General features: G+C 51.4%; 1 protein-coding gene across 5 annotated transcripts in view; it reads left to right on the top strand.

The window, feature by feature from the left end:
• The window catches only part of Shisal1 (shisa like 1), a 103,330-nt gene that overhangs the window by 73,934 nt on the left and 5,451 nt on the right, over positions 1-23,945 (top strand). For 4 of the 5 annotated variants that reach the window (XM_039080314.2, XM_039080313.2, XM_017595274.3 and 1 more), the window contains exon 4: positions 1,521-1,838. In XM_039080314.2, coding sequence (XP_038936242.1) covers positions 1,521-1,838 — 318 coding nt within the window. Of the gene's footprint in view, positions 1-1,520; positions 1,839-12,930; positions 12,981-23,945 lie in introns of all 5 variants that reach the window. The other variant, XM_039080315.2, reaches the window with a different exon arrangement.

Here is a 23,945-nt window from a genome sequence, read left to right as displayed (position 1 = left end):
AGGCAGGCAGGCAGGCAGGCAGGCAGGCAGGCGCTCCAGGTCCTTCTGGAGTGGAGGTTCTCAGCTCGCCTCTCCCAGGCTGGTCAGCAGCCTCTTCTCAACACCCTGGCTGGCCCATGCCCACTCAAGCAGATGCCCATGGCAGGGAACAGACTGAAGTGGGTGTCACTTGAGCAGTTAATAAACCAGTCTATTTAAACGGTCCAGTCCCTGGCGGGTTCCAGGCAGCAACCCACCTGTGGTGGCAAACCTGGAGGCAACCTACCCTAGGGGACTGAGACCCCATCCTGGGGCGGGGGTATCACAGGCACAGATATGCCAGGTGATGGGGGCCAAAGAAGAGGCTGGGCTTCAGGAAGACTTGGGGGATCGGAACAGTCTCAAATGAGGGTACCCCAAACAGTGGGACAGAGGGGGAGGGAGGTGGGGACATGGGAAAGGCTACCCAGCAGAGGGCTTGACCTGTGCACAGGCACTGGGCAGGGGGTGGCCAGTTGTGTGCTCCAGTGTCAAAGCAACATGTAAAGAGACAGCCGAGTTTGCAATGGGTTGGGAACATTTGAAGTATTAAATCCTAAGGACTCTTGCCACCTCTGCCAGGAGACCACAGCCTCTGTTGGGGAACACAGAATAATGGAGTGGCCATCTTGGCTTGGCTAGTAGGGTGTTTTCCTAGTATGCACAAAGCCCCAGGCTCCATTCCCGTTGCCTACAAACCAAGCACTTGTCATCCCAATGCTTTGAAAGTGGAGGCACGAGAACCAGAAATCCAAGGTTACCTTTGTCTTACATAACAAGCTTGAGGCCAGCCTGGGCTACATAAGGCCTTACCTTAAAAAAAAAAAAAAAAAAAGAAGGGGGCTGGGGATTTAGCTCAGTGGTAGAGCGCTTACCTAGGAAGTGCAAGGCCCTGGGTTCGGTCCCCAGCTCTGAAAAAAAGAACCAAAAAAAAAAAAAAAAAGGATTTCTCTGTGGTCAGAAGGAAAGGACTTTAGCAAGGACAGGTTCTGAGCTGAAGCGGGAGTCATGGACAACTGGGTAGGGAATTCTGCAAAGGATCTGAAGGTGTTGCACCCTGGCAGAGGTGCCATGGGGCTCTGAGGCACATGGGGCATGACTTGGTTTACTGTTTCCTCAAAACCAATGACAGGCCTCAGGCATCTGTCCTTGGGAGTGGGGCCAGGAAGGAGTGTCCCAGGGACAGCTGTGGTAAGCACAAAGCCAGAAGGGAGCTTAGCATATACAAGGAGAGGTGGGGGGTGAGGTAGGACCCCGAGTCATGGGAGCCCCAATACCCAGTTTAGAAAAGTCAGAGCTCTTGCAGAAGGAAGGACCCAGGAAGCCTAGCCTAGAGCACAGGGCAGGCCCAGAGCAGTGGACAGTGGGGTGCAAGGGAGACAGGGCAGGTGGGGATGGAGCCTAGTGCCTGATCTATGTGTCTTGTCAATCTGTGGTGAATGCTGGCACACAGGCCTGGGGCTTCTGGGAGTACGGCTCAGTCTCTGCTTCTCTTTCCCCAGCAACTACACTGCGCTTCTGGGAGTGTGGATTTACGGCTTCTTTGTCCTCACACTGCTGGTCTTGGATCTACTCTATTATTCCGCTATGAACTACGATATTTGCAAGGTTTACCTGACGCGGTGGGGGATCCAGGGACGGTGGATGAAACAGGACCCCCGGCGGTGGGGGAACCCTGCTCGAGCCCCTCGGCCAGGACAGCCAGCCCCACAGCCACAGCCTCCCCCTGGTGCCCTGCCGCAAGCCCCCCAGGCCGTGCACACACTTCGGGGAGACACGCACAGCCCACCCCTGATGGCCTTCCAGAGCTCATCTGCCTGGTGAGTGTTCGAAACAGCAGCCTGGGTGGACTGGACTCTATTACTGCTGCCGCGTTGGGACCACGGGTGGCCGGGCTATTTGCTGTCCTAACTGTTTGCCAAAGAGGACTTGAAGCCACTCACGTGTGGCAGCACATGTATGTCTAGAGGAGAAGCCAAAAAAGAGACAGGTTGTCCCTTGAGTTTCCTAGTGGCCAAAGCGAAAGGGGAAGTTGGATGGCTTTTCAAGTTTTTGTGGTCTGGTCAACGGAAAGAAAGTTTCTCGTGGTTGGGGAGAAGAGTTTTCAGCGAGAGGTCAGGAAATAACTCTAAATCTATCCTTTTGTTCCTTTGCCATACATACCTGGAGGTGACTCAGGCAGGCTGTCCCATGGAAGCTCAGGAGAGAGAAGGACGCTGGCAAGGGAGGTGACATATCAAAAGCTTGGCTTTGGGGATGGCCGTGTCCCGTCTCATCTGGGCGGCTGTCATCTCTGCCCTACTCCAGTATGATATCGATGGGGGCGGGGGTGCGTGTGGCAGCATTGCTACCCAGAACTGAGGACTTTCAGAGCAAGTGTCTCATGAGGTCAGCTAACCCAAGAACAGAGATAGGCATGGCCTTGGCTCAGGGTCATAGGTGGGCAGGTTCTGGGGCCTGTGTGGTAGCTGTAGTACTCAGATTCTGAACACAGCATCCCTGGGGGTCGCAGCCCAGCACCCAGCCTGCAAGATTGTCATCTTGAAGATGCGATCTGCATCTTCCAGCACAGTGACCACCAGGCTCTGTGCGTGACTGGCTACCTACATCTCTCGGCACAGTGATCAGTGGACCCTGCAGGTGACTGGCCACCTATACCTCCTAGCTCAGTGACCACTGGGTTCTGTAGGGGGCTGGCTAACACACAATGGGCCTGGTTTGTTCTATTATCCTTCAACCTCCCAATGCCTATGAGAAGTCAGGGTGGTATAAACTTCCTTGGGTTATTCTGGGACTGCTCGGCGCATAGTAGGCACACAGTGCATCTTCGCTGCTTCTCCTGGGAGGTACAGGCGAGCTTGTTAGCCACTGCTGAAGCAGCTCCCAGGTAGCGACCTTTTCAATAATGAATGGCGTGAATAATTAATCAGACACACTTACAGACTCTTGTGCTTACAGACGGACGAGGAAGTGCCTGTCGATCATGCAGCAGACAGCTGCTGTCTGTCTTTCCTTGGATGAGCCCTGGGCTGACTCCTGTGGTAGGAGGTGAGGAGGGTGTGGAGAGCCACCATTCAGATGTAAAGCAAGACCCAGACCCAGGGAGAGCTAGACAGTGAGCAGTCTGTTGACTGTGCCTGATGGTGAGGTTTCCCAAAGTATCCATCTCACGTCTGTGCCACAGAACATCCAGAGCCCACTGGCCAAGAGGGCCTGGTGGGGTGCCTATGGGCACCATGGTTTTAGCTGGAACAGGCCTCTCCGTTGGGGTCCCCACCTGCCCAGGAAGGCATTGATGGTTATTAGTGGTCTATACTCACAGCTGGAGTGCTGGCCTGCCTGGAGATATACTAAGACCCCACCTCTGCTCAGATGCCCCGGGGTTACCTGCTGTGAGCTCTGGGTCTGTCTCAGTGTTCCCCCTCCCCCACACTGGTTTTCACCATCATGGACGTATTATGCACCTACTGTATGCCAAGTGCCATGCTGCACCTTCGGTATACAGCCGTAGAGGAGGTGAGAGATGTATGCCCAGAACTTGGAATTGCACAAAAGCCAGAGGTTTCTTTGAGTCTGAGAGGTGTCTGCCTGGCCATGTAGGACGCACACACTGCAGAGCCCAACCGTCCCTGCCCTCCTGGTTTCCTCTTCAGGAAGTTGTACCCGTGCCACCTGGTTACCCATCCAAACCATGGCTCCGAAGCCCACGTGTGCTGAGAATGTTCTAGCCACTGGCCACATTCACACACCACCTCCCAGTCACTTTCTGTCCTTGCATATGCCATGACTTTGCATGAGGCTTCAGGGTTTTTCTCCCCACAGGAGAAACAACGGGAAAGGGTTGGAAAGCCATTGCCACCCCAGGGAGAGTAGAGGGGGCAGGAGGCAGGACTTCGGAGGACATTTTCTGAGCTCAGCCCATAGCTTCTCCCCTCCTCATCATGACTTGTGTAGAAGACCTCTGCATCCTTGGCTGTCTGACTCTCTGGCTTCTATGGCACATGGCCTCCAGCTGAGGAGCCATGATGGTGGCAGAGCCATATGTCACCTTGGGAGGCTCGAGGCCGCGCAATCAGCTGGGCAGGGCAGGTCAAAGGCTCCTGCAAGATGGAGATCCGGGCAGCTATGGGAGGTCTTGGCTGCCCAGGCTCTAGGGTACGGGTACGCCTGCCCTGCTATGGGGCAAACAGGAAAGCTATGCCTCCAGCCAGCAGCAGGGTCACTGATAAGTGACAAGCCCTGGGTGGCCCCTAAGTTGCCACTTCTGCAGCAATACTGAAGACCTCGGGGGCCGTGGCACAGCCCTGGCCCCTTAGTTCTCTACTCTATCTCCCTCTCAAGCAATATGGCTGCCTGGCTGAAGGCAAAACCAGGTACCAGATTCAATGGCAGGCATACGGAGCTTCAGCCAGCCCTATGTCTCTGACTGAGTTAGGGAGTAGTGGGGCCTGGGCGAGCTGGAAACGTGCTGCCTTCATTGGATTTTGCAGAGGAACTTTTGTTCAGATTCTCAGACTCCACCTCTGTTCAGATGACTGAGATTCGTCCATTCCCTGCGGCCTCTATGCCCTCCACACCTTGAATCTCTCCTTACCTACCCCAGGGCTCTGCCTTCCTCAGCCAGAAGTGATCCAGTCTCCTCCTTGGTTGCAGATTGTAGTGGTCACTGTCCCCAGACCAGTCACCTACCCAGGCTCCTAGGTTCCCCAGGCCCTGTCCCCTGTCGATAGTCCCAGAAGCTTGTTTGCCTGTGGTTTCTGGTGGTTCCAGCCCATGGTGGGGCTGCCTTTGGCTCATAGCAGATGCTCAGTGAGTATGCTCTGACAGTGCGGCAGGCCAGCCAGGGCACAGGTGCAGTGCATGATCTGGCTGAGCATGGTCACCTCCAACCCAGGCCCTCAGAGCCATCTGGAGGGAAAGTCAGCGTATCTGCCTCTGCATCCCACCTGTCCTGTGACAGGTGAGAGAGATCAGTTGTCATGTTGGCCACCCCATCCTTTCCTTGTAGTCATCGGCACATATGTAGGGGAATATGCATACACACGCTCACACAGAAACACACACACACACACACACACACACACAGAAACACACACACAAAAACACACATAGGCTCACACACGCTCATACTCGCTCACACACAGACACGCACGAGAATACACACACCCTACGCTTCGCTGGGACTTGGTAACTATTTCATTGGGGTCTCAAAGGTTAAATTGTCCTTACTTCATGGATAGGAGAATTGAGGCCTGTGTGGGCTTGGGCCACATGTGTGCAGATGGCAGACTTGAAGCATGGGTGACTCAGGGAGTCGCATCACCAAAAAAGCCCATTCCAATATGTGTGGTGACTCCCAGAGCTCCCTGCACTCCTCTGGGCACCTCCTAGTCAGTCTCCTCTCTCCAGCAACAAGCAGGTTCACCGTTCTGTCCCTTCCTGGTGGGACCTCTGAGTCTTGTGATTTTTCAGTGTTTCCTCCCCTTCTTCCGGGAGAGGTTGTCTCCAACATCTGCACAGCCCATCTTCAGGTTCCCTGCCCAACACTCTGCCACTTACGTCTGTAGACAAGGAAACTGAGGCACATAGCGATTTGGTGACTGGCCTTGGGCCAGCCAGCAAGTCAGCAGTCAGCATTTGAAAGCAGGTGGACTGGCTACAGCCAGATCAGGAGGATGCTTGGCTGGTCATCTCCATCTTGCCCACACTGAGGCAAGAGCCTCCCTCCTGCCTTTTTTCCTGTCCCTATCCTTTGTGCCTCACAGTAGAGTGACCCTTTTAAAACAGAATCAAAAACAGCTAATGGAATCAAAAGCCTCTTCTCTTGCTCACCCAGCACAGCGAGCGACCTCTCTGCCCCAGGACCTCAGCTGCTGCTCCCTCCCTAACAAAGCACTTCACCCAAGTAACCTGTAGGGCTAGCTCCCTTCCTCCCAGCAGGTTCAAACCCAGAGTCTCCTCCCAGACAGACTGTCCTCACCCCTCCCTTCCACCTCCCCTGGACTCTGACACCACCACACTGAACTCAATGCACACACTTTGGGTCCCTTTGATGCGTCATCAACACCTAGCACTGTGTCTGGTTTCCTGTTTAGTGTCTGTCTGCTTATCTGTCTGTCTGTCCCACTGGAAAGGAACCCTGGAAAACAGGACTCTACAGAGCTCATGGTTCGCACACTCAGAGTGAATGGCCTGTGTCTTGTGGGATGGTGTCTTGAAGGCTGGCCGTGAAGGTCAGCTCAGTGAACGAACCCCAGAATGGCTAGCAGGCTGAGGCAGCAGAGCGTCACAGCTCCTGTGACAGGGCCGCTGGCTCTGCCCAGAATCCCAGCAGTGAGTGTCCTCAGTCCAATCCAAGAAACCGAGGCCCAGGGAGAATGACAGCAGAATTCAGGATGGCTGACTTCTGAGTCCAGGGCCTGGGAATATAAATCCCTTCCCTATTGGGACATCTGCCTCCTGAGATACCTGGGACACTAGGTATGTCGCTAGCTGGAGTGTGGCTTCCCAACCTTACCTATCCCTGGAGGGACTCCCAGGGTCCCCCAAACCACAGGAAGTCTAGGGTTCTAAGTAACCCCATAGATAGCTCTCTCTGGCTTGGGGCAGCAGTGATCTGACTCAGGCCCTTCCTGAAGGCTGTAGAGACCCGACAGATTGTTCTGGAACGTGCTTGGCCCAGGGGGCCTGTGTTTAAGGTCTCAGTCCTTTCTCTTATACCAGCATCAAGGTTGTTCCTAGCATTCAAGGTCCTAACAGAAGTAGTCACTCACCTGCCTACTCACCAGTCCACCTACCTGTCCACCGGCCTACCATATCTACCCACCTACTGAACCACACACTTACCCACCCACCCACCCCTCACTCCCTCCTTACAGTCTCCTTACCAGCCAACCACCTGCTCCTCACCAGCCCTCTGGTCTGTCTGTCTTCCAGCTAGCCCCTCCCCCCAACAGGAGGCCAGGCAGCGCAAGCCTGCAGGATGTATGATTGATTATTCCCAGTTAATTTAATCCCTTCCCCCACACCCACACCCATCTCCTGATCAGACTCCAGCAAACTTGCAGGGCTGACAACAGCTGTCTCAGAACTGTACAGGGTTCATACACACCCACCTCATGGGACCAATCATCTAGCTTCTTGGAGTCCATATTTCCATACGTGAAATGGCTATAAACCAGACCACCACATGGACTCCTAGCGAGGATTCTGATGGTCCTGGTGTAGTCAGGATCTCGGTAAACAGGAGCTGTTATCATTACTGTTATCGAATTAGTAACCGATGTCGAGGGGGAGGCCCCAGGCCCCACCTGGCTGATGTTTTGTTTCCTGCCTTCCCTGTCCCCTACACCCTGCTTTTTTTGCTCTCCCAGAAAGGCTGTGTGGGATTCTGCGTTCCAGTTTTATTCACAGTAAATTGGCTATTATCATGCGAATTTCCTTAATGTCTCTAAACATCATTTTAGCATCTACTCGGTCGTGAAGTTCCCTCTTGCTGGCGTTAACTTAGTTCCCCACAGAGCGACATTTAAGACTGCTCACACTTTCCTTTTTTCTTTTGCTGTGACAAATACCAGTGGCAGTGGCAGGGGTGTGGGAAACAAGGGCTCACCAACACCTACCTCACTGTCCCTGGCCTCTCCCTGAGGTGAGTTACTTCCTCAGGGTAGACTCCCGGGCAGGAAGAAGCCTGAGCCTAGGGTCACAGTCTGATTGACGGCTTCATGCACAGTGGCAGGGTCTGGTGGCACTACAGATGGGCTCATGATGCAACTCCGGGGCACCATCTCTTTAATCGTCATGGTGCTGTTATTAATTCATTCTGCCTCCTCTCTCCATGAGCCTCCCGTCTATTTTACTGCGCCTCTAAGACCATTGATAATTATCTGTTTCCATAAAGCGGCATTTGTTTCTCAAACCTTGGTTCCTTGGGGTTCTCCTCCACCCCCTCTCACTGTTTACAGAATGCATGTTTAATTAACTTTCAGTCAAGTTGCTTTTCTGGAAAAAGCAGGCTTGCCCTGAGTGGCACAGCTCAGTGTTTCCAAAGCATGTCCCACATATGACAGGATTCCCTGTCCCGTGCCAAGAGTGGCCAAGGAGATAGTGGGAATTTGGGACCCTCTTGTTAAATGACAAAACACACAAACAAAACCTATGGGCTGATGATTTAAATACACTGTAACGGACAGGGGGAGGGTAGCCCTTGAAAACTCCACATTTCTTATTATGATTCTGTGTTGATTGTAACTGTGCTCCTGGGTTAGGGAATGTATGTACTGGTCAATCTTGATATCTGCGGGATGGGCTGGCCGACCTAGACATCCCTTCTGCATTTAGGGATAATGAGCTGTGGTGTTTATGCCTCAAAAGCAGGCAGCATGTGCCCACCCAGGAAGCTGGGATTCTGCCAGGTTAGGGGGATGCTCTTGGCCCCTGAGGGCATGGTGTCCAGTGCTCCCCAACTCTTTCCTTGTCACTAGCCATTGGGACTCCAGTGCTGGAATGTTGTCACTTCGAATAGCCTCACCTGCCCCTTGGCCTGTGACCTCTCTGGGGACAACGTGTCTCTTCAGCTCATGTTAAAAAGTAACTTGTCTGCAGGGTCACCCCCAGACAGGCAGCTGATAGCGCAACTGTGGTTCTAGAAAGACAGTTAGTTCATCAGCTCCACACAGGAAGCAGGAGAGAGGAGAAAGCAGGACTGGCCGCTGGTTCTGTACTGCTGGGTCTTTTGTCCCTGATGGGGCCATCATAGGCACCTCTTTACCAGTTTCCCAGACCCAGCCTGCTCCCATGCCAGCATGACTGGTGCCAAGGGTTCCACAGACAGCACAGGACCCTCACTTGGACAACCCGTGCCTTTTGGAGGTCGTCTACAGGGTTCAAGCCCTGTGTTGAGGATTAGGAGCAAAGGGACAAAGAAGGCAGAGCTCAGAGCCTCCAGAAGCCACCGCTGACTCAGAGAAGGCCCACATTGACCTCTGCCTGCTTTGTTTGGAAAAAATCAATGCCTTCTGTCAAGGGCAGACACACCTTAGAGATGGGCAGGGAAGCCATTTCGAAAACCATTCCAGAGTGACCTGAATGGAACAGGGAGGTCACAGGTACCTCTTACAGCCTCAGTTCCCAGGAGACGGTAGGTTTGAAAGGCCGGCAACCTCCCAGCAGGCTAGGGGAGGGCGGCTTTTGGTCTGGATTCCTGTGTTTTTGAGTAAGCCTCTACTTGGCCACATGGAGAGAGCAGGGACTTTGAGAGAGTACAGACAGGTATTCGGGGAGCTTAGGAACTTAGCAACACGGATTCCATTTCCCAGCTGATCTCCCTCACACAGACAGGCCTGTACCCTGGTGTGGGGACTGAAGTAACAACACACACACTATACGGAACTTCCATTAAAGTGTCCCAACACAGAAATTATGTAAGTAGACAGGCCAGACCTATGAGTCATTAACAAAGAGGCACTTCATAAAGGCCAGGTATGACCCTCCATGAAGGGAGGGGACATCCCTCCATATCCATGACAGAATCCGTATTATCACCTTTTAAGCCACAGCAATCTACTCATGAAAAGGACCCCAAGAAAGCCCACCCCACCTGTCTCTTCCCACTTCGGTGAGCTGGAGGAAGGATCACTGCCTCATGCCCTACCCCAGCTAGAGTTGGAGGACAGCTTATGCCACTGCTCCATCAGACACACGGGAGAAGGGACCTGGAGTGGAGTTTGCTGCCATTGGCTCAGTCTCTGCCTGGGTCAGTCATGCCGGCTGCCACTGGCTGCAGTTCAGAAAGACAGCATCTGGAGTTAGGTGTTGTGGGTCTGGGTGGGAAGAAGCAGGATGCACAGCTATGCCGGGCCCACAGCTCCTGCACCTCCAGAGTGAGTGTCCATTACTCAACACCCATGTCCCAGCCAAGTGACCATCTAACTAACGTAGACTTCTGGGGACAAGAGCTTCCTCCAGTACAGGGACCCTGCTACTGAACAGGGAGACAGGCCTTGCTTCCACTGCCGCTCCCAGCCTCTTCCCATGATCTCCTCACCTGAGCTGCCCAGTGGCCTCTCTAGGCATTTCCTGACCAGTGCTCCCACAGTGAGGGAACTGACTCCCCTATAAGACACTTTATTCCGTAGGATGGAGTCAGGGGTTAGAGGATATAGGGAGAGCTAGTTGACACTTGACCAGAAAAGCACTTCCAAGTCTCCCTCTTGTAATCACTGTGTCCCCGCCTCTACTGTAACCTCCTTTTGTGTTTCCAAGGACTGCTTCCCAGAGCCCCAGTCCAGATGGGTCCCGATCGATACACGCATGTAATGGACTGATACTCTGTCTTCCTAAAAGCCATTAGTCAGTCGATGGCAATAGTGTGTTTCCCAGCTGACAGCAGGAGGAGGGGGCAGAGCTCTTTGTGGTGCCTGGAGACAAGAGCACGGAGTCCATTAGTCTGAGATATCTGAGCCTCTGGGTGGGAGTTGGGGAGGCCAAGTACCACAGTGGGCAGGTGGTACCAAGGGCAGCAGTGGCTGTGCCAAGGCCAGGTGGGGGCTGCAAGCAAGGTTGTTTTGGTGTGGATGAGACCCGAAAAAGAGGTGGGTGCAGGGCAGGCAAGAGAGCACAACTGACTCCAGAGAGTCTTGGGCATGGCATGGTGGGTCTCTACTGAAGACTGGGCACTCTGGGTTTCAGGAGAGGAGAGGAAAGGTGGGATGTATCCTAAGGAGCCAGGACAGGTCACATGTGAAAAGGAGAAATGAGATGCCCAGAGGACAGGCGGGTCTCCAGCAGGCATGGAGGCCCGGCAGGGAAGCTGGGTAGGTTATCACCCATGAAAGACGGCTTGTTTCTGGCTGATCGGGCATCAGTGAACAAGGAGGTGGGTGGTGTGTGTGTGTGTGTGTGTGTGTGTGTGTGTGTGTGTGTGGTGCGTGTGTGTGCATCTGTCATTCCATGTGTACGTGTGTCTGTATGTATATGTGTGTTCTGTGTGTCTGTGTCTGTATGTGTCTGTCTGTGTGTATGTGTGTTTGTCTTTCTTTGTGTGTGTTTGTGTATATGTCTGTATGTGTGTGTTTGTATGTATGTGTTCTATGTGTGTCTGTGTGTGTCTGTATGTGTACTCTGTGTCTGTCTTTGTGTGTCTGTATGTCTGTGTGCGTCTGTAGGTGTGTCCTGTGACTCTGTCTGTGTGTATATGTCTGTGTGTGTGTCTCTCTCTCTGTGTATATGTATGTCTGTGTCTGTGTCTGTGTGTATCTGTATGTATGTATGTATGTTCTGTGTCTCTGTGTGTGTGTATATGTATGTGTGTGTCTCTCTCTGTGTGTATAGGTATGCCTGTGTGTATGTGTGTGTGTGTGTGTGTGTATCTGTCGTTCTGTGTGTATGTGTGTCTGTATGTGTTCTGTGTGTCTGTGTCTATATGTGTCTGTCTTTCTGTGTGTCTGTTGTTTGTCTTTCTTTGTGTGTGTTTGTGTGTATGTCTGTATGTGTGTCTATATGTGTTCTATGTGTATCTGTGTGTGTCTGTATGTGTACTCTGTGTCTGTCTTTATGTGTGTGTCTGTATGTCTGTGTGTGTCTGTAGGTGTGTCCTGTGACTCTATCTGTGTGTATATGTCTGTGTGTGTCTGTCTCTCTCTGTGTGTGTATATGTATGTCTGTGTCTGTGTGTATCTGTATATCTGTATGTATGTTCTGTGTCTGTGTGTGTGTATATGTCTGTGTGTGTCTCTCTCTCTTGTGTGTATAGGTATGTCTGTGTGTGTGTGTGTGTGTGTGTGTGTGTGTGTGTGTGTGTGTGTCCTCTGATTCATGGTTGAATGTGAACCAGAATGTGGGTGTGCTATGGGATCTATGTGACTCAGTATGTCCTTGTGTACCATGCAGGAAGTGAATGTGTTCATATGCCGTGTTGGGTTTGACCCTGGATGGAGCTTCTCTCCGTATCCTGCCCCTGTGAGAGGACAGTAGGAAGGTGTCCTAATTTGTTTTCTGTTGCTGGGATAAAACACTAACCAGAAGCAACTTGGTGAGGAAAGACTTTATTTGGCTCACAGGGTCCATCTAGGGAAGCCAAAGCAGCCACTCGAGGCCGAAGGCTGAAGCGGAGACTACAGGAGAATGTTCCTCGGTGGCTCGCTCCTAGCTCGTTTAGCTAGCTTTCATACCCAGCCCAGGTGTCTCTGCCTAGAGACGCCACTGCCCACAGTGGGCTGGGCCCACCCACAACAATTACAACCAATCAGCAATCAAGAAAATGCCCGACGGACATGCCCACAGACTGCTCTGATCTGGGCATTTCTTCAGCTGAGGGACCCTCTTCCCAGGCAACTCTAGGTTTGTGTGAAGTTGACTGCTAAAGCTAACTGTGACAGAGAGGCTGTGCTGGGCCTGGATGACTAACAGGGTAGACTGCAGAAACTGATCCCAGTCTGCACCCAGGTTTAAAAGAACATAAGTGGGACCAGAGAGACAAACAGCCGTGGATAATCAGGGACAAGGATGACACCTTAGGGAACATAGATATATTCCACATAATTCACAAAACATAGACAGGAGACTGGGCTGGAGGTCAGGGCTGAGGATGCACAATAGAACTGATCCCAGTTTTAGTACTGTTCCCCAGTCATAGCAAACTCCTATTCACCCCTCAGAGCCCCCCTGAGGAAGTTTCTTTGATGGCGTGATACTTCTGTAGACCCTCTCTCCCTGCGTCCACTGCAGTAAGAACCCTAGCCACTTGGTCTGCACCCTGCCCAGGAGGAGAACAGGACATACCTGAATCATCAGAGTTCACAGGGCCAGGATAGAGTCCTGGGCAGGAGCGGGCACCCTAGTCTACTCTCCACCCCTTGCTGTTTTCTGTGAGCAGCCGTGAACCCTCCATGTCTCGGTTCCACCTTTCCACAGAGCCTCCTGACCTTCCCGGGCTGCTGGAGATGCAAATAGCACAAGAGTGGGTAAGTGGTTTGAAGCCTTTGATGCAGGAGATGAAGGAGTCTTGATTCCCGTGGGGCGGAAGGTGGGCAGTTCCAGACAGAGGCCTTCGAGGGAAGGGCGGCACTGAGAGATAGCTGATGTAGAACACAGGTTTCCTGTTAAAGCGGCACCATCAATTATTGACCAGGGTGACATTAAAAATTAACAGTCAGGACGTGTGTGCTAAAAGGCATGAGCCTCCCACAGCTGAGAGAGAAAGGCAACCTCGTGGAGGATAGCAGGAAGATCTAGACTAAGGGACCTCCAGAGCGCACAGCCCACCTGTAGCCCCACTCCCAAGCTGCACTGCCCAGTACCCTGTGCCAAAGAAACGCCTGGCCCACCCTCTGGGCTGTAACCCCATAGAGGCTCCCTGGCCAGTAGGACAAGGACAGTCCTTCAGCTTCCAGACAGCTTCCCTTTGTTGGAAAGGACAGGGATCATGTTAAAACTCTTTGCTTTGAAACAGAGTTCCATGTAGCCCAGGCTGGCCCTGGACTTCTGATCCTCCTGCCTTCCCATACCCACTTTATGATGTTCTGGGCATGGAACATGGACCTTCATGCATGATAGGCTAGCCCTCTATCCACTGGTCCACACCTTCATCTCACACGTTAAATTCTTCATAGAAGCACAGCGTCCTCAGGCACAGTAACTGGATCCTCTCTACTGACAGCATCATTTCTCTGGGAGATCCAGTGGGGAGAGAAAGGGATCCAGACCCCGGGTGAGGAGAAGGGATGCCACCTTCCCAACCTCTCAGGTGGGAGTTCTTCCTGCCATTTAATGGCACTGTGGTTCTGAAAGGTCACAAGCATAGCCAAGGTCGAACAACTAAGGAGAAGTTGGTCCCAAGAGGCCTCCATGTCTCTAGCACAGATGTGTGCAAGCCAGAGTCACTCCCCTGCACACCACCCTCACTGAGCGTCTCTTCTGCACTGAGGCCACAGCCAGTGTCTATCCTAGTGGGTGACCCCAAGTGACCCTTACTAAAACACTTGCTACTGGACAGCTGTCACACACAGACACACAGACACACACAGACACACAGACACACACAGACACAGACACACACACACAGACACACACACACAGACACACACACACAGACACACACACACACACACACACACACACACACACACACATGTCTGTTCCCCTCTGGAGCCTGGGTTGGAACCAATGGGTTACCCTACCTCTTGCTGCTTGAACTTGGACCTGGAAGCCTCCTTGCTCTGGGAGCTGGAGACTGTGGCAGCTAACATGGAACCCTTTGAGTGATGGTGGCACTGGCTGATGGCTTCTGAAGGTCACCCTTGTCCTTCAGAGACCCTCCCTACTTACACAGTATCCATGCCGAGCCCTGCTGAACGGATCTGAGGGAGGAGGCTTGTAGAAGCAGGTGTCAAGAGCTGGGAGTCAGAGAGGCGATGGCTTGCCCTGGGAGATAGCCAGGACCTGGTCCACACTGCTCGTGGCCAAGACAGTCCTACCTGACCATCCAAGCCTCTCTGAAAACAAAGAAGGGACACTAAGCTGAGGTGCAGGAAGGCTGGGTGCAGAGACAAGCTACAGACTCCTACAGTATGGGGCAGAGCAGAGGGACACCAGAGCCATGGGACCCTGAAACCCCAGGACTCCAGAACTGAGAGACCTCAGAGTCATAGCATGTCTGACCCTAATATCAAGTCGGCACTTCTACTCCTTCGGGAGGCTGTGAGGAGACGTCTTGAGGCACTGGCTCACTAGCCCATAGCCTTACCCGCGGCAGTTGCTGTCCAACCTCTGTTTTCTATTTCCTTTCCTAAAAAAAAATTTTTTTTAAAAATTTTAAGTGTATGAATGCTTAGCCTAAGCTGTACCACTTGCATGGTTCTTTCCTGTTTAGGTCAGAAGAGGGAGTTGGATGCCCTGGGATTGGAGTTGCAGGCAATTGTGAACATCCATGTAGGTACTGGGAATCACATCTGGGGTCGTCTGCAAGAGCAGCCAGTGCCCCTAACTGCTTCTGAGACCTTTCATCTCTAATGCGGTCCTGGTGTGTTCAACTGACCACGCCTCTTGTTAGGATCCTGAACAGAATCCCAGCAGTTAGCTACGTGACTTGCAAGGCAGAACCTCGGTTCCCAGGGATAGGGGCAGGGGACCTGCGTAGAGGCCTTGCCCACATCTATCTACTCAGGGTGTGACTGTCAGGGTGGGTGTGCGCTGGCTCTCCTGCAGCTTAAGGGCGGGTGTTGGCCTGCTAACATCCTTATCCAGCCGCAGTGAGAGCCTGTGGCATCCAAATGCATTTTGCATCATTGCACGAATAGCGCCTCCTACTGGAGAGCTGCCACTTGTGGAGACCACATCTGCTGCCCAGGCTGCCACTCTGCCCTGGGACCGCATCCACCACCACCACCACCCCACAGCTCTCCCAGCATCCCTTCCTTGTGCTCCCTTGTAAAACATGCTGAAAGCTGTCCTGACCATAGGGTTGTTGGGAGAACACCCCAGGAAATGTGTCACGATCCTGCCCTGGCCCGGTATCCAGCCGGTGCTAAGTGGCTATGAGCTATTGTCATCCCAGGAGCCGTGTCCACACTTCACCTGCAGTTAGGCAGAAGGCTTTCATCTCTCCTTTGCTTTCATTGTTCCAGACTCGCCTGGCATTCTGGAAGCATTCATTACTATTCAAATTGCCAGGTGCTCTATCTCGTTTCAACCAGGCTGCAGATGCCGGCCTAGTCTGCCTGCCAGCTGCACAGCTTCTCCTCTCCTGCTCCCTCCCCTTGCCTGCCTCAAGTGCAGCTTGGAGGCTGTGTCGATCAGTGGTTAGAACCACAGGCTGGGCTCCATACCCTAGCACTGGATGGGGAGCACTCTGAGAAGGTCTAGTCCAGTAGTGCCAGCACTTCCTACCCCTAACTTGCATTTCTCAGAATTTTCTAGAATCCCAGGGTCCTGGGATGGGATCTGAGGACCTTCATCTAGAGTTGAGGTCTGTAGCAGCTATTGTCTCTCTTACCAGGTTTGCTATGGCTTTTTGGATGTCTTCAGCCTGGCTGTCCCCCTAACCACCCATCCCCCAGCATCAACCAACTTCCTGCTCAGGCCCCACTGAGCTGAGGACCAGGCTAGGTCTCCTAGAACCCTATTTTTAATGCGGTCACACATAGCAGAGAATCTCCTGGTCCTGTTTGGGGCCCTTATATTCTGTCTCAGCTCAGAGTCCTGGAGGGAGGCAGTGACCTGTGACTTAGTCCCATGGTCCCGGGACCAGCTCAAATAAGCTACAGAAGACAACGTTAAGAAAGGCTTCCAAAAGTCACATGGGAGTCAGTGGCATCAGCCCTGAGGGAAGGAGTGTGGCTGGCACAGGGCCTAGTTCTTCCAGGATGTATAGTGAACAGGCACTTCTGCGAGACAGGAGCCAGCAACCAATCAGGAAGTTTGTTCACCCTGGGCTCCATGTGACCACCGTGACAGCCCACAGTTCCTTCCAGAAAGTTAGGGCAAGGCCAGGCATCCTGACACACACACGGTCTCTGCTGTGGCTAATGCCCAACCAAGGCACTGTGGTCAACTCCCTGCTGTGAAAAAGTCCTGCAGGCCTGGAGTGGCAACTAGTGCGTGCCTGAGGCCCTAAGATATTAAGTAATTTACTTGCCCAGAGTCACATAGCATTTCTGAACCCAGAACTGCTTGATAGTAAAGGCCAGACCCCCTCTACAGTGATGTGGGATATGGGGTAAGGTGCTACTGAGGCCTGTGGGAAGCAGGGAAGCTTGGGTAAGGGACACCCAGTGAGGGTTCCTGATGGACGTGTAGGAATTTCCCAGGTGAAAGCAGAGAGGATGTGTCTAGCATGTGGAAAGTATCCTGGGACTTGTGGGGGGACTTTCAGAGCAGAGGCCACAAACCTGGAAGAATAGAGTCTAGCAATGCGAGGCCTCTAAGGTCTCAGCTCAGACATCAGGACTGAACCCACTGAGGAAGCCATTATAGAACAGGTTCCTCCAAAATGTATTGATTTTTAAAACATTTCACTGTGTACAAGGTATTATTAATGCAGTCGGGTGGTGAGGAATGGGGTTATCTGACCTCACTCAGTAAAGCACTTGCCATTCAAACATGAGGGCCAGTGTTCTGTCCTCAGCACCCACATTAAAAGCCAGGGGTACACGGATACTCTGCTTTACCCGTAGACCAGGACCTAGCACAGCATCAGAGGCTTTATCCAGAAACTGAGGGGCAGGGTGGCAGGGTGGGGGGCAGATACAAAGACCCACAGCCAAACCTTAGTCAGAGCTCAGGGAATCCTGCAGAAGAGGAGGAGGAAGGATTATAGGAGCCAGAGGGGTCGATGACACCAGGAGAGTGGGGCCCACAGAATCGACTCAGCAGGGCTTGTAGGGACTTGCGGAGACTGAACCGACAATCAGGGAGCCTGTATGGGTGTGACCTGGGTCTTCTGCATATATGCTACAGTTGTGTAACTTGGTGTTCTTGTGAGACTCCTAACAGTGTGAGCAGAGGGCTGTCTCTGACTCTATTCCCTGTTCTTGGAACCCCTTTCCTCCTATTGAATCACCTCATCCAGCGTTAATCTGAGTAGTTGTGCCTAGTCTTAATGTAACTTGGCATGCTCTGTTCATTTGATATCCCTGGGAAGCCTGCCCTTTTCCTAAGGAAAACAGAGGAGGGGTAGATTTGGGGGAGAGTGGAGGTGGGGGCAGGGAGAGGCTGGGAGGAGAGATAGGAGGGGAAACTGAGGCTGCAATGTAATATATGAGAGAAGCATGAATTTAAAAGAAAGAAATACATATAGACTGTGAACCAGACAAAAAAAAAATAAGGTTGAGAGAGCGAGAAAGAGAGCAGAGAATGAGAGAGTGAGAGAGAGAGAGACCAAGAGAGAGAGAGGTCTATACTGGGCCTGAGGCTGTTGAAAATCGAGTCCTGCATCAATGGCTAGGCCAGTAGTCCAAGTGGAGAGCCCAGAGCCCCTGAGGCAGAGGTACCCAGACACTGAAGAAGATGGCCCTGGTGTGTTTGAAATGTTTTGAGAGTGAACTTGGTGGGCCTGGCGCCTGCAGAAAGGGAGCGAGGGTGGAGAGCTGCAGGGATTAGAGAGGCCAGAACAGAGGGAAGAAGCAGCAGTCTAACTTTAGAGGGATATGTACGTGTTTGATACAGGACACGATAAAAGCAAGATGCCTGGAAACCATGGGGGGGAGACCCAAAAGGAGGCTGAGACCTCTGTGCTGAGACACCCAGCCTGTATCAATACCATGCAGGTCAGTGTTAACCCCCTGGGATGGAGACCAAGAAGTTCACAGTCAGACCTGGACCTGGGGCAACCTCAGCATCCCGGCCACTCTGGTGTCAGTGCCTCTGAGCTGGCACAGCCTTCAGCTGTGATTCCGGTTGCTACACAGATGATCTTGTGAGGTGTCTTCTCACCCTGTGGGTGACTGGAGGGGCTGAATGACGTCACTTGATTAGGGCACAGGCATCTGCTCCATGGGTGTAGACCCTTCCACCTGCCACGGAAATTGAGCATCCCTGCTGTGTGTTCCTTTGTGCCCTCTCTGAACTTGGTCTGTGCAGTGAGTGAGGAACCGTGAAGAAATAGGCCTCTCGGGGCTGGGGATTTAGCTCAGTGGTAGAGCGCTTACCTAGGAAGCACAAGGCCCTCGGTTCGGTCCCCAGCTCTGAAAAAAAAGAACAAAAAAAAAAAAAAAAAAAAAAAAGAAATAGGCCTCTCCCGGCAGCCTGGATTCTGATCCACCCATCGCCTACTGTAGATGCCTTTGCCTTTGACAAGCTCTTTGAATATTTCTCCTTTCCCAGAGAGGAGGTTATATCATGGAGGCTTTCCAATAAAGCTGGGACAAGTAGAACACTGTCTCTTGGGTCTGGCTTGATTGGTTGGTTCTCACTTTAATCTGTGGTCTATATGTGCTGTCTAACATCATGGCCCTGGGGGTCTCAGTGTGACCAAACCAAGCTTAGGGAGAGCCAAGGTGTAAATGCCTGGGCTGGTAGCAGGGCAGCAACTGCCACAGACAGCAGTCTGAGCTGAGCAAGGGAAGGAGGAGTTATAGTTTAACCTTGGCAGCCAACAGGTACTGTTGGTGGAGAATAAGCAGAGCATGCTGGGAGATGGCATGTGTATCCTGTGACGACATTAACTGATGATGACAGATCACATGACATGAAGACCAGGAGGCCCTGAGACAGGCGTCGGCAAGTCAGGGACCACTACAGGGCAAGTCAGGGTCCCAGATGAGGGCGTGACCATCAGGGGCACTGTTTGCTCAATGCTGTAACAAGACAGCTGACAAACGCCACTTGAGAGCAGAAGGGTTTATTCCATCATAGCGAGAAAGGCAAGTAAGAAAAAAGAGGGAGAGGATAGCTCTTGTTCATCTCCCCTTTGCTTTTTAAATCACCTAGGACCCCACCCATAGAATTGTGCCATTCACATTCAGGGCAGATCTTTCCATCTCAACAAAGCTCATTCAGAAGGTTCCACACAGACAGGCCCATTGCTTTGTCTTCTAGGTCATTCAAGAGCCTATGAAGTTTACAGTGAGTGTTAACCATCACACGCACCAAAGGGATGAGTGTCAGCCCCAGCTGGGTCTGAAGGCAAGAGACCAATGTCCCAGACCATAGAAGTTCCGTAGAGGTGATGTCCACTCCCCAAGTCTCTGTGGAAGGGACACGGGTGGCCTCAGTGACAAGTCCCCTCCCCCTTCACTCATCTCCCATTCAAACGCTAACCTCATCAGAGTCTCCTTTGACAGACAGAGCCTCAGTGGAAGTGGGTAACTGGGGTTGGCCTCCACTTCCTGTCGGCTGTCTGCCTCTGAATCCTCCCAGATCTGAGCCAGAAGCTTCCTGCTTCTGTGGACTGCAGCCCAGAGCTGGTCCATCTGCAAAGCCCTTCTCCGCCATGATGGACCCAGATAAATCTGCCATGTTCTAAGTTATTTCTTTTCAGGAATGCGGTCACCGTGGGGAACAAGGGACCCCACTCAAAACAAGCACGAGTGACTGAGTAGCAAAGAGGGTTAGTTTATTTTGACTTCATAAATCCGGGCAGCAAAGGACTGTTTCTACAGCCCCGAAACCAAGCCCTTCCCCCTCCTCACTGGCTGAATAATCAGGGTACACTGGCGCACATCACCATCAGTCACCCACAAAGTTGGCTCATGGCTTTATCTGTACATCCTACATCCTGGCTATTTCAAAGCCTATGGGGTACATGGCTTAGTCGCATCTTTCAGTCATTAGGCAAGCTTGGTGGTTAGCAATTTTTAACTCTAATCTTGGTCTAGGAGGGTCCAGCCCACTGTAAGTGATATCCTTCCTAGGCAGGGATCCATGGGCTAAGTAAGAAAGGTAGCTGGGGATGAGCCCAGAGCAGCCACTAAATAGCATCCCTTCATTGGTTTCTGCCTCAAGCCTAGAGCTCTGCCTTGGCTTCACTCCATGAGGAACTGTAACCTGTAAGCTAGAATAAACTTTGTCTTCTCCAAGTTGGTCTTGGTCATGGTGTTTACTACAGCATCAAAAAAGAAACCAGAACAGTGCCATGTAGGTGGTGTTTGAAGTCCTAGGAAAACACTGAGGCTGAAGGTGACTGGAGATACAGTCTGAGATGAAGATGTCTGGGAGGGTCGACCGTCAGGGACCTGGGCAGCAGATTTAGCAGTGTGCAGATCTCTGGAGAGTTGGTCTAGTTGGAGATTGGGGTTGGACAGGTAACACAGGGCCCTCCTTTCCCAGCTATCATCGTCCCCTTTGTCTCTCCTCACTTCTGCTGTGTTGGAATCTCCAGGTGGTCACATGGTTCATTGCTCTCCAAAGAACCAACAGCTAGGTTTGCTTATGAGCTTCATCTTTGGGCTGATGTTTCTGTTTTAATCTCTTTTTTGCTTCCTGTGACTTCCTCAGTGTTATTTCTTTTGTTTTGTTTGTTTTCTGTCCTGTCTGTTTGAGTCTGGTGATCAATCTCCTTATGTTTTCTTGTTCCTGAAGGGCTTATCTAAGGCTATGAAACCACTTCTCAGTGCAGCTTTGACTACACCACTCAGATTTAGAGATGCTATTTTCACTTTTGACCATTTTTGAAACTCCCGTTTTTTTTTGACTGATGTTTGCAATTTCTATTCTTCACTCTCTCACTTTTTAAAAAAAAAGATTATTTATTTATTTAATGTATGTGAGTACACTCTTGCTCTCTTCAGACACTGGAAAAGGGCATTGCATCCCATTACAGATGGTTGTGAGCCACCACATGGTTGCTGGGAATTGAACTCAGGATCTCTAGAAGAGCAGCCAGTGCTCTTAACCACTGAGCCACCTCTCCAACCCCCTCACACTTTTTGACTCAGGAGTTATTTTTAAAGAGTTTATAAAGTTTTCGGCAGTAGACTGTATTTTGTTTCATCGTTTTTCTCTGGCATGTGTGTTCGCGTGTATATATATGTACATGTTTGTGCACATGCGTGTAGAGGCTATGGGATAACACCATGCGTCTTCCCTAATCGCTTTTCGCCTTACTCTTTGAGATAGCACATCTCACTGAACCTGTAGCTCACCCCTTTGGCTAGACTGGATGGCCTGTCTCCTCAGTTCTGGGATTACAAAAGCGTGCCATGGCACCTAGTTTCTCAGATGGGTGCTGGAGCTCTGAACTCAGGTTCTTAGGCTTGTATGGCAAGTATTGTCCCAGCTAAGCCCCAGCTGTCTGTCTGTCTGTTTGGTTGTTTGTTTGTTTGAGTCTTGCTATGTAGCCAAGGCTGGCCTCAAGCTGAGATTATAAGTGTGTGCCACTTAACACCTCTTACACCTGACTTGTGTTGTTGTTGGTTTTTTTTTTTTTCAAATTCTGTTGTATTATGACCACATAATGTTTTAATTCTGCTTTTTGAAATTCAGACACTTTTTTCAACAACACTTGAGTAAAGGGTAGATTCCATTTAATACACACTTGTGTGAGGGTTTTGTGTATGTGTGTGAGAGACACAGAGACAGAGAGACAGAGAGGAAGGACTCCCTTAGGTACATTTTGGCCACTCCATGTATCATGGAGAGAGGAGAACTGGGGGTACCAGTGATGGCCTTTCTGCCTCTTTCTCAGCGGCTCCTGTGGAGCAAATACCAAGGCTGTGCTACGTAGTGCACGGGGATTCACTGGTGCTGGACTTTGATGGTAACTTCCATCTTCACAGCTACCCTTGCTTCTCTTATTCTCTCTGCTTCCCCCTCCCCCCACAGCCCTATTTTGTTTCATGTAGCCTAAATTTCCCACCACGCCCAGTTCATTCAGTGCTGAGGATGGACCCTGGGACAATGCATCAGGAAAGCATTCAACAGGGCTCTGCCCAGTTAACCCAACTTGGCCTGGTCTGCTGTTCGGACCAGGACCCTCAGTTCCTCCCTGTTTGCAACCGTGTATCACCATGCATGATTTCTTCTGAAATGGGCTAGAGTAAGCGGAGCAGAACCTGCCATCTGACCATTCTGAAGCGTGGGTTCCAGTGGCTTGAAGTGTGGGCCTTTCTGAGTCACTTGGTCTGAAGTGAGATGTCTCTGCAGTCCCCACTAAGCGTCTTTGTCTTTTTTAGCTAGCGAGTACGGCTCATTAATGTCTACTGCCGCAGGAAACACACTCAGTCCCATTTCTGTCCTCCTGGTTTATGATACATTTTTTGTGTTTATAGCTTTGGTGGGGGCTGTCAATTTCCCCCAAATGTCCTGGGTTTTCTATGTTTTATTTTCCGTGTAAATGTCTTCTGATCACTCGGAAAGCTGTGTTTGGATGCCATGGTTACCTCCATAATTATAATGGGATGTGATGGGCTTAATCATTTATTTCATGACACGGTGTTTTCTTTTCTTCCCACGATGAACAATGTCAGCACTCGCTGACGTCGCCTTCCTCTCCTGGTGTCTCTCCATCACTGTTTTCCTTTGTCCTCAGACTTCTGATATGAAGAATTCTTCAGACCCCCAACTCTAAATGAGTCAGACCTCGTTTATCTAAACCTCCTCCTCCTCACCTCGTGCCTCCTACGATCTGTTATTTATACCACTTCCCTGTTTTCATTCCCGTTCTCTTGTGTTCTTGTTAGAACCCTTGGGCTTTTTCAAACATACTCCTAGAACGAGGGCCTCCTCTGTGCCCCCTCACATGCCCAAGCCTGTCTGCTGGTGATTTATTTAAGAAGGGTTCATGGGGACAGTAATTCAAAAACTATATCAAGCAAATCTTTCTGCTGACCTCATGCTTGAAAGATGATTCCCCTGCCGAGGCTCTAAATTGCTTGGTCCATTCATGCATTTAACTAATATTTATTGGGTCCTACCACATCCTGCTTGCCATTCTAGGCCCTGGAAGTGCAGGATAAGGGAACTCTAATCACCTTGGCCCTCTTGTAACCGGGTAGACTTCGACTTCCCTGTGCTAGTCACCCCCACCATGTGGTTACCCTCATCTGCAAAGGTCTCTGGGAGGACAGGGATCTGCAACTGCGTGGCTGTTTTTTTTTGTTGTTGGTGGTGGTGGTGGTTTTTTTTTTTAATTACATTCATTTCATTGTTGAGCACACTCGTGTGTGTGTGTGTGTGTGCATGTGTGTGTATGCGTGTGTGTGGGAGTGTGTGCATGTGTGTGTGTATGCGTGTGGGGGGGAGTGTGTTGTGTGAGTGTGTGCATGTGTGTGTGTATGTGTGTGGTGTCTGTGTGTGTGTGTCTGTGTGTGTGGGAGTGTGTGCATGTGTGTGTATGTGTGTGGTGTCTGTGTGTGTGTGTCTGTGTGTGTGTGGGAGTGTGTGCATGTGTGTGTGTATGCGTGTGGGGGGAGTGTGTGTGTGTGTGAGTGTGTGCATGTGTGTGGTGTCTGTGTGTGTGTGTCTGTGTGTGTGTGGGAGTGTGTGCATGTGTG

The sequence above is a fragment of the Rattus norvegicus genome, chromosome 7, assembly GCF_036323735.1.
Source record: "Rattus norvegicus strain BN/NHsdMcwi chromosome 7, GRCr8, whole genome shotgun sequence".
In the NCBI taxonomy this organism is placed as follows: domain Eukaryota; kingdom Metazoa; phylum Chordata; class Mammalia; order Rodentia; family Muridae; genus Rattus; species Rattus norvegicus.
The sequence above is the reverse complement of the archived record's forward strand: the minus strand, read 5'-3'. Positions and strand labels throughout refer to the sequence as shown.